Consider the following 10928-nt stretch of genomic DNA (forward strand, 5'->3'; position numbering starts at 1 on the left):
CCATAAACCAGTGTAGGGACATCAGAACTGGGGTCTTGTGCTTGGATTCTCTTTTCCTGTTTAAGATCAGTGAGCGGAATTCTGCACTATTGATGACATTGTGCAGGTCAAGTTATCCAGTGGGTGAAGAGAACCAGAAAACTGAGAAGGCATTAACCCCAAATATTAGTCTTGGGTCTACAAGAGGTAAAGCAAACCAGAAGCAGCAAAATTGGTCTTCCAGGTCCTCTAAAATGAGGAGCTAAACCACTGGATTAAAAATTGAACCAACCATGAAAGCAGCAGTACATGAACTGGGTCCAAGTATAGATACTGGGAAATTAGGTGTAAGCACCACAAAAATCTTTGTATATCCCCATAATGATTAACAGAAATTAGAGACTGACCGTTCAACCAGAAAGAAGCCCACATTGACCCATGGCAGGACATTAGCACTTGTCCCCAATGGTTGACTCTTACCCCGTGCTCAAAGACTGGGGTTGTTGGCTAGGAGACTCCAAGGTCACCACTTTCTAAAGAGTGAAAGGTCGGGCTTGGACAACACCCCCATGTTGGGTCAGGTCTCAATTTGATTGCACAAGTCAAAAAAACTCCCGACCACAAATGTTCATTAAGAGACTTTATTAAAATTTCAGATTCACTTTTTGCGACTTCAACCTCCTCACAGCAACTACAGCCAAAATCAGGACCACCATCACAAGACAGCAGCAGCTCCCAGCACCAGGTATCCAGTGGGAACAGAGGCTGTGGGAGGAAGACAAAGGACATTTAGTCCTATCAGAATTAGCCAAAGCTGTGTCACGGCTTACATAATGGGAATTAAAAGGGATTACCTTCATCCTCCAGCTTAGATGTTTGAACCTGGTCAGCCTGAAAGACCACAGGACCACTGTGAAGGAGCACATTCTTCCTGAATGAAGAAATTGATGCCAACTTGTCTGCAGCTCTGCCAGATCCTGAAAGCAGAGTGTAAGGGGTGGAGTTTGACCGACAATGAAGTGCGTTACAAAGCAGAGAGCAAGATATCCCACCCAATCTCCATACCATGGAACTGTGCTTAAATTGGAAGCCATGGCCTACTAGGAAACAAAACCAAATTATGGGTTACTCACTTCTAGCAGGGCAGCTCTGAGTACAGGGGTCTGTGGCAGAGGGATAGCAGGCAGCAGCAACACAGTAGATGAAGATCTGAAGAGATAAAAGGGGAACCACACAGCTAAAACTCCTTAGTTGAATTTCAAGATCATGGACTCTGCCATGTTCCAAACTGAAGTCTAAGGATACTTCATGTGTTACCACAAAACTCTCAACAGCAGAGCACAAAGAATCTACCTTTTCAGCCAAGGCTTGCTGGGCAACAGGATCCACAAAAGCAAACATCTCAAAGACAAATCTCTTGTAATGACTTGGGTAGGTCACTCCAGATGTGCTGTCCACAGTCACCAAGCTGGTCAAATAGTTGTCCCCTGTGTATGGGCACCTGGGCAAAGCAGACCCCAGGTTAGCACAGACCAGCTAACCTCTCCTCCCCACTCACACAGGTGGGCACCTACCCATTCACTAGAAGGCTCCACTGGGGCTGGCTGGAAGCAGAAGGTCCTGGGGTGACCCAGCAGTCCCCAAGAGTCAGAACAAGGTTAGGGTCAGTCCTGTTCACGATGTGCACTTCCACAGCCACAGGATCCCTCAGAGTTTTGGTCACTGGGTAGTCAGCATCCACATAGTAGGAGCCATAGGAGGAATCTGGCCATGGAAAGAAGATGGTTACAGGGCAGAACTTGTGAACCTGGACTTAAAGCCAATCGCTGAAATTACACGAGATGATCTCTTCTCCACCTAGCTGAAGGTATCAGTTGGTACGCCAACCCCTAAAGTACCTGTTGCAATGACCAATTCCAGGTCAAATGGCCCTTGCTCTACTACTGGAAGAGGTGGCACCACAGTATACACCTCAGCCTCCACTTGCACATCCTGGCTTCCCGAGTAGGTGCACTGGAAGAATAACCTGAGGAGAGAAACGCAGCACATCATAGCAGGTAGAGCACATTTAGGGTTAGAGGAAGCAGGTTCAGAAGCCTTACTTGTAGACACTGTCCCTGGTGATGGAGCCCTCTGGACCAGTCCTCACAGTGATGGCAGCAGACATGGTGTTCTGGTAGGTCACATTACCACCAGCCATCTGAAAACCGGGACATTAGTGTTTAGAAAATTTGACCTTGAATATTTTCAAATCACTTTTGGTTCCTAAATTTGCTCAAGAGGAACATTGCCAAATGTGTAATGGAGTTTGATTTCTGATCTAGAATCCTATCTTGACAATCTTATATTCAACTAGACAATTGAACTCAAAATATCAGATCCACATTTAGTCAACATTGCTACATATTCCCAGATGAGTCTAACCTGAACTGTGCTGCCACAGGCACCGACTGGAAACTGGTACATGACAAAGCTGGACAGGCTGGTCACAGGGCTGCAGCTGGGGGAACTGCTGTCCACCAATTGGAGAGACCCAAGATTCAGGGAGGAAGGGTCACATTCTCAGACACCACCACCACAAACTGGCCATCCAGGGTGCACTGCACAGTCACTGGACAAAGCAAACAGGCATGAATATCCAGCAGCAGCCACCTTTGCTCACTCACACCCAACCACTCACCATCATTGGCATAGTAGCATGGACTGGTGCTGCTGCTCGAATCATAGCAACAGTTGTTGGCTTCACAGTCTGCTTGAGTAATGGATGAAGACCCTCCACAAGGGAGCTTTTCGCTGGCTGCAACTGCACATCTCTCAGCAACACTCCCAGATCGGCGAGCTGCGATGGTCAAAAAGCACATTTAGAAGATGGGAGAGACACTCGGGGTGCAATCCAAGAAAAAGCATACCTTGCTTAGGGCATCTGAAAGTTTTCAGATTTGTTCGAGATCCAATAGCAACGGTCACGACATACTGGGATCCCTAAAGAGAACAGGAGGGTCTCAAAACCACAGAGCAAGAAGAAACACAGCTCGATGAAAACCGAGAACCAACGGCTAAAGCGTCGGGGCTACTCACCTCCTCAGACACGTGAGCGTACGATGAAGTAAAGGGGACCGTTAGGGTGATGCGGCCAAACTGTCCACCGAGAACGACTCCTGGGAGATCTTTGGTCACCTTTACCAGTCCGCCTCTCGTCTCTGAAAGTTATGAAAAGGGCGATATTAATCTGAAGACGCAGGTGCGGACAAGTGGCAAAGATCGAGAACATAATCACACTCACTCTGAAGAAAAACAATCGGAGAGCCATCAAATGACAGCGTCATCGTATTGTCCGCATCGCATTTCTTAGTCACGCGCACGTCCCCTAACACAAACTGAGCGACCGACGCAAACACAACCAGGCAAAAAAGACACCACCCATTCAAACACGCCATACTGTGAATACACAAAATACAAACACAACATGAACGAGAGCGCGCGCGCGGGTTTAAATCATCGGAGGCGGCTGCGCGCGCAGGTGTCTCGTTAGTGAGATGGAGCGAGAATGGAGCGCGGGAAATCTGCGGCACTCCATTTGCTCGTGCGGCTTTATTGAGCAATCAGCACTTCACGGCATCGGACTGATCCGTCCAAAGGAAGATCGTGTAGAAGTGACCGCTCTGAGGGGCGATCTGTCTGTTAATTTAATGAGGAAAATCAGGAAACATCAACTAAGAAAAGAAGATGAGAGATGTGAGAAATACGTGCATTTCTAAAGAGGGGCTTTGTAAAATGAATGACCCGGTGCCTTAGCGGAGGGTCTTTACAATGAAACACATCAGTTTTCTGTGTTAATTAATTAATTCAATGTTATTGTATTATTATTATTATTATTATTATTATTATTATTATTATTATTATTATTATTATTATTATTATTATTATTATATCGGTATAAGCTGAGTTTAGTGCATTTATGTGTTTTCTTTTTGAAATTCATTCAGTGTTGACAATATATAGAAAACAAAATTCCTCCCTATTATTGGCTTTGGTTAACAACAACAACAACAACAACATTTATTTATATAGCACATTTTAATACAAACAGTAGCTCAAAGTGCTTTTCATAATAAAGAATAGAAAAATAAAAGACACAATAAGAAAACAAAATAAATCAACATTAATTAACATCGAATAAGAGTAAGGTTCCATGGCCAGGGAGGACAGAAAAAACAAAAAAACTCCAGACGGCTGGAGAAAAAATAAAATCTGTAGGATTCCAGACCATGAGACCACCCAGTCCCCTCTGGGCATTCTACCTAACATCAATCAAACAGTCCTCTTTGGATTTAGGATTCTCACGGAAGGGCTTGATGATGATGATGGTCACGTAGACTTCTGCCTTTTAATCCATCCATCATTGTTGGAGCATCATGAAGCTTTGAGTAGGTGGAGGTGGCGCAGGGTAAGGAATTATAATGTGTCCTTTTGTGTTTTGTGTTTTTTTTTTAATTTTTAATAAGAACACTCACTTTCTGTCTTCAGTTTTCATTAGCATTTGTTTAGCAGGAGACCTTATAGCAGAGCTACGTTTCCCTAGATCGATGCTTAGTATTAGAAAACTGCGTGCAATTTCAAGTTACACGTTATTGCTATGTTCCGATCAAATCAGCTTTTAGGTTCCCTCTAGTGGCAACATTAGGTACTGTTTAATTTTGTCAAGCACTTTTATTTGTCTTGGTAAAAATATAATCTGTACTTATTTTGTTTCTATTATTAGTATATACATTGAGTTTTAGTTGTTCCTGTTGTAATATACATACAGACACACACACACACACACACACACACACACATATATATATATATATATATATATATATATATATATATATATATATATATATGTATATATATATATGTGTGTGTGTGTGTGTGTGAGATATGTAATGTTCTATGATGTGCTTCTCACAATTGAGAGGGCCGTGGCGGATGTTTTCAGACTGGCAGACTAACCACATGTGTTACCTGGTACGTAACCACCCATACAATCAGATCGAGACTCAGACTACGGATGCTATGAATATATACTGTATATTGTTGCAATGTTACTTTTCTTAGTTGTTTATTAAATTTTCAAATGTTCATTTTTTTTCCCTGTTCTTAAAACTCATTAAAAAAAAAAGTGTATTTAGCGAGTAGGTCGTAAGGCTATAGCGCAAACTCTACCAGTCTTAGTTTTCTCAGTTGTTTAAGGTTTTCTTAGTAAACTAAATGTAAAAACATTGAATAACACTATTACTCTGTGCATTCAGTGGTATAATTAACTATATTTGTGCTTAAAAACGTAAAATAATATATATTTACATACAATCCTATGAGGGAAATTACTTCGTTTCACGACCAAATCGGGTTAGAACCAGAGTTTTGGAGCGGATTATGGTCATGAGCCGAGGTTCCACTGTATTACTGTCAGAGAAAATTACAGGCATTTCACGAAAATACAAACCAGTATTACTAAGAGAGAAAATTAAAGGCACACAATACAGTGACACATATTACAGCTATATACAAGGTCCCTTGCCATTTAAGATAGACTTTTCATACTAATGTTTATGCACTACTGTTCTATATATACAGACATATATATTGTCACAGACGGCTTGGGTTCTTACCCGGCTGGGACGCCTAAAAGGACCGGAAGGGGGCAAGAATAGCTTCCGGGCCACAAGGTGGCAACCGCCCTGGAACATGAAAGGACCACGGTGAAAAGAGAAAAGATTCTAACTCATTGGGACCCATGGATACCGCCAGAGGGCACCTTGAACCTTGTGGGACCTGGAAATAGTTACTTCTACCACACTCTGCAAGATGGTGGAAGAACCTTCCAGGGACGCCCAGAGTGCTTCCGGTACAAAGGGCAGCAATTCTGCCACACCAGGAAGTGCTGCCGGATAGACATCATTAGCCATATATCTATATATCTCCACTAATTATCCAACCCACTATATCCTACCTACAGGGTCACAGGGATCTGCTGGAGCCAATCACAGTCAACAAAGGGCGCAAGGTAAGAAACAAACCCCGGGCAGGGCGCCAGCCCACCGCAGTGTATATATCTATCTATCTATATATATTGTCAGGGATGCCAGGGGCCATGACCCGGCCGGGACGACATGAAGGACCGGATGTGGGTCTGCACCCACCTTGAATCACGTGGGGGTCACCTTCCTGGTTGCTCTGGGGGCCACGGGTACAGGGCATGGAAGTCCTACCCTGTAGGGGCCCGTGGTCACCGCCAGGAGGCGCCCCAATGCCTTGGGGACCTGTTACCCCAGCACTTCCTGCCACACCAGGAAGTGCTGGGGGGAAGAGTTAGGACGGCGCCGGAGAGCTGCCGGGAGGACAGCCGGCACTTCCGCCACGCTGGGGCGTGGCCAGAGGAGGCATGCTGGGAACACCTGGAGCTCATCCGGGGACTGTTTTAAAGGGTCCGTCTCCATTCATTCAAGGCTGGAGTTGGGAGGAGGAAGGACGAAGCACAGAGGAGGTGTGGAGGCGGCCCGAAGACAAGGCATTGTGAGGCCAGGACTGTGTTTGGGGTGTTTGTGCACGTGACTGGGGTCTGAGTGACCTTTGAACTGGGGTCTTAGTGATCAAGTATTTGTAAATATAGTGTAAATAAACGTGTGGTGGTGTTTTGACAAGATGTCCGCCTGTTTGTGTCCGGGCCGGGTTCACAATATATATATGTATACAGTATGTATATGTATATGTGTATATGTATATATATCCATCCATTTTCCAACATGGATGGATGGATGGATGGATGGCAGGGAGCTCACGATAGGTGACAGGCTGCCCTCTATGGTGGCAGACGGAAGTCCCAAAGTCGGCTGAGGAGACAGGGGTGCTTTGCTTGTGTTTGAGACAGAGAGATGCCAAATGGTGGCAACAAGGCAACATCTCCATCTCTTCTTCAAGCTTGTGTTTTGCTGGACTGGGCCCTGGACTGGAGTGTGTCAGCTCCCAGCCATGGGAGACTTGCCCTCATGGGATGGGCTGCTGGCTCCTATGGGTCTCAGCTGGTGGTGGGGCAGTGTGGCTAGCAGCTGGGGGTGGTACCCAGCCTGGACATCGGGAAGGACAAGGGACTACACCTCCTCCGGACCACGAGAGGGCAGCCACCCTGGTTGGTATGGGGACCACGGGAACAGAGCATGGAAGCTCAACCCTATAGGTCCCCGTGGTTGCTAGGATGCCTGAAAAGCCCTGGAAGTCAGCACTTCCGCCACACCCATTGGTGCTGGCAGAAGGATTACCAGGGACAACCGGAGTGCTTCCGGGTGCTCAGCTGGCACTTCCGCCACACTAGGAAATGCCAGCTGAAGTTCATCGGGAGGCACCTAGAGCACGTCCGAGTGAACATAAAAGGGGTCGCCTCCCTCCATTCATCAGCTGGAGTCGGGTGGAAGAGGACGGAACTTGGAGGAGAGGAGTGGAGGTGGCAGAGGAAGGACTGTTGAGAGCCCGGATTTGAGGGTGTGTGGTGCAGGGGCACTGGGTTGTGTGTAGTAATTGTAAATAGTGTATATAATGAATAAACCATGTGTGGTGTTTAAACCATCAGTGTCTGTCTGTCTGTCTGTGTCGAGGCTGGTCTCCACAGTGTATATATAATAAACCGTATGTAAATAATATATATTGAATGTGGCAGTATTGCTCCCTTGAACCCTCCAATCAAACATCAGACACCAAATAAAAGTCCAATAATTGACTTTATTATTACACAACAGTGCACAAAGCACCTTCTATCCACAATACTCATTCAAATACTCAAATTCACAATACAATAAACTCTCCACCACTCCCAGACGCGTTGCCCTCCTACCACCCCGCTCAGCTAGCCGTCTGGGAGCTGTCACAGTCCTTTTAAAGTCCCTGACCCGGAAATGTTCCAATCCCCAGTTCATGTGATCCTTATCAGATAAAAAGATCCTTTTCTTCATCTCGGAAGTACGTCACTTCTGCTGTCGCTCTGCCTATGACGCACTTCCGGGTTGTAGGGCACATATGACTTTCTATGCCTCCCTGCAGCGTCCTCTGTTGGCCCCTGGGGTATCCAGCAGGTTTGTAGGGGAAAACTCCAAAGTCCATGATTCCCTGTTGGTATCTGGGGCACCTCCATGCTGCAGAGAGAGCTTCATCTTGAGGCGTGGGGGTATTGGCTGTGATGTCAAGCCGGCCATAGACCACAATATATATATCAGGGCTGTGAAGTGATCAAAAAGTTTAATCGCAGTTAATTGCATGACTTTGTGTAATTAATCACAATTAATTACACAATTAATTTTACCACAAAGATTAATAAGTGCAATTAGACCATATGGATGGCACGAGTTGATTCATCCAGGAAGAATGTGCTCCTTCACAGTGGCCCTGTCATTATTGAGACTGACCAGATGCAAACCTCTAGTCTGGAGCAGGAAGGTAACAACATTCATCCTGGTTTGTCTGAGTTCTGCTTGTGGGTTTGGCTCATCCATGGTCTTCATCCTTCACTGTATGGCTTGGAGAGTAAATGTTCCTTTGTCTTCCTCTCACAGCCCCTTTTTCCAATTAAAATTTATCTATCTATCTATCTATCTATCTATCTATCTATCTATCTATCTATCTATCTATCTATCTATCTATCCCTGCCTACTATAATAAATTAAATTCTATCCATCTATCCTTGCATACTATCTATCTGTCTATCAACAGTGCATCCGGAAAGTATTTTCATACACCTCAGAATTGTATCAAGGTCACAAACCTGACACAATTGGACAATGACCTCATGAATATTAATGAGCTAATGAAGTTATTTGTACCTGCCTGCCTTTCCAGTTCCAGCACATTTGGATTACAGAATGAGCTCTGAGACATACACAGATAAACACAGTGCATCGGGAAAGTATTCACAGCGCATCACTTTTTCCACATTTTGTTATGTTACAGCCTTATTCCAAAATTGATTGAATTCATTTTTTTCCTCAGAATTCTACACACAACACCCCATAATAACAACATGAAAAAAGTTTACTTGAGGTTTTTGCAAATTTATTAAAAATATGAGAAAGCACATGTACATAAGTATTCACAGCCTTTGCCATGAAGCTCCAAATTGAGCTCAGGTGCCTCCTGTTTCCCCTGATCCTCCTTGAGATGTTTCTGCAGCTTCATTGGAGTCCACCTGTGGTAAATTCAGGTGACTGGAAATGATTTGGAAAGGCACACACCTGTCTATAGAAGGTCCCACAGTTGACAGTTCATGTCAGAGCACAAACCAAGCATGAAGTCAAAGGAATTGTCTGTAGACCTCTGAGACAGGATTGTCTCGAGGCACAAATCTGGGGAAGGTTACAGAAAATTTCTGCTGCTTTGAAGGTCCCAATGAGCACAGTGGCCTCCATCATCCGTAAGTGGAAGAAGTTCAAAACCACCAGGACTCTTCCTAGAGCTGGCCGCCATCTAAACTGAGTGATGGGGAGAAGGGCCTTAGTCAGGGAGGTGACCAAGAACCCGATGGTCACTCTGTCAGAGCTCCAGAGGTCCTCTGTGGAGAGAGGAGAACCTTCCAGAAGGACAACCATCTCTGCAGCAATCCACCAATCAGGCCTGTATGGTAGAGTGGCCAGACGGAAGCCACTCCTTAGTAAAAGGCACATGGCAGCCCACCTGGAGTTTGTCAAAAGGCACCTGAAGGACTCTCAGACCATGAGAAACAAAATTCTCTGGTCTGATGAGACAAAGATTGAACTCTTTGGTGTGAATGCCAGGCATCACGTTTGGAGGAAACCAGGCACCGCTCATCACCAGGCCAATACCATCCCTACAGTGAAGCATGGTGGTGGCAGCATCATGCTGTGGGGGGCAGGAACTGGGAGACTAGTCAGGATAAAGGGAAGCAATTGACTGCAGCAATGGACAGAGACATCCTGGATGAAAACCTGCTCCAGAGCGCTCTTGACCTCAGACTGGGGCGACGGTTCATCTTTCAGCAGGACAACGACCCTAAGCACACAGCCAAGATATCAAAGGAGTGGCTTCAGGACAACTCTGTGAATGTCCTTGAGTGGCCCAGCCAGAGCTTGAATCTGATTGAACATCTCTGGAGAGATCTTAAAATGGCTGTGCACCGACGCTTCCCATCCAACCTGATGGAGCTTGAGAGGTGCTGCAAAGAGGAATGGGCGAAACTGGCCAAGGATAGGTGTGCCAAGCTTGTGGCATCATATTCAAAAAGACTTGAGGCTGTAATTGCTGCCAAAGGTGCATCGACAAAGCATTGAGCAAAGGCTGTGAATACTTATGTATATGTGATTTCTCAATTTTTTTTTACTTTTAATAAATTTGCAAAAACCTCAAGTAAACTTTTTTCACGTTGTCATTATGGGGTGTTGTGTGTAGAATTCTGAGGAAAAAAAATGAATTGAATCCATTTTGGAATAAGGCTGTGACATAACAAAATGTGGAGAAAGTGATGTGCTGTGAATACTTTCCGATGCACTGTGTCTATCTATGTATGTCTCAGAGCTCATTCTGTAATCCAGATGTTCTGGAACTGGAAAGGCAGGCAGGTACAAATGACTTCCTTAGCTCATTAATATTCATGAGGTCATTTTCCAAATGCGTCTGGTTTGTGACCTTGATACAATTCTGGGGTGTATGAAAAATAAGCATACACAGGAATTCTGGGAACACAAGTATAGCATTGTTAAAATGCATATACCACTATATGCACAAAAGTATTGGGACACATCTGTTAATTATTGAATTCCGGTGTTTCAGTCGGACCCCTTGCCACAGGTGTATAAAAACAAGCAACTTAACCATGCAGTCTCCATTTACAAATTTTTGCAAAACAAAATGGGTGCTATTGTGTTAGGATGCCACCTTTGCAATAAGACAGTTTGTGGAATATC

The 10928-nt window shown here is 44.9% G+C and overlaps 1 protein-coding gene across 1 annotated transcript; it reads right to left on the bottom strand.

Annotated features, from left to right (window-relative positions):
- Positions 1-604: 604 nt before the first annotated feature.
- On the bottom strand, positions 605-3383 carry LOC120528299 (zona pellucida sperm-binding protein 4-like). The gene is made up of 12 exons (XM_039752449.1): positions 3263-3383; positions 3058-3179; positions 2889-2961; positions 2660-2818; positions 2404-2590; positions 2082-2179; positions 1878-2005; positions 1554-1743; positions 1333-1480; positions 1113-1188; positions 834-956; positions 605-744 (listed from the first exon to the last, which is right to left on the bottom strand). The coding sequence occupies exons 5-12, from the start codon at positions 2443-2445 to the stop codon at positions 695-697; spliced, it is 855 nt and encodes a 284-aa protein (XP_039608383.1). The 5' UTR covers positions 2446-2590; positions 2660-2818; positions 2889-2961; positions 3058-3179; positions 3263-3383; the 3' UTR covers positions 605-694.
- Between the last annotated feature and the right edge of the window lie 7545 nt (positions 3384-10928).

This window comes from Polypterus senegalus, chromosome 4, assembly GCF_016835505.1.
Source record: "Polypterus senegalus isolate Bchr_013 chromosome 4, ASM1683550v1, whole genome shotgun sequence".
In the NCBI taxonomy this organism is placed as follows: Eukaryota; Metazoa; Chordata; class Cladistia; order Polypteriformes; family Polypteridae; genus Polypterus; species Polypterus senegalus.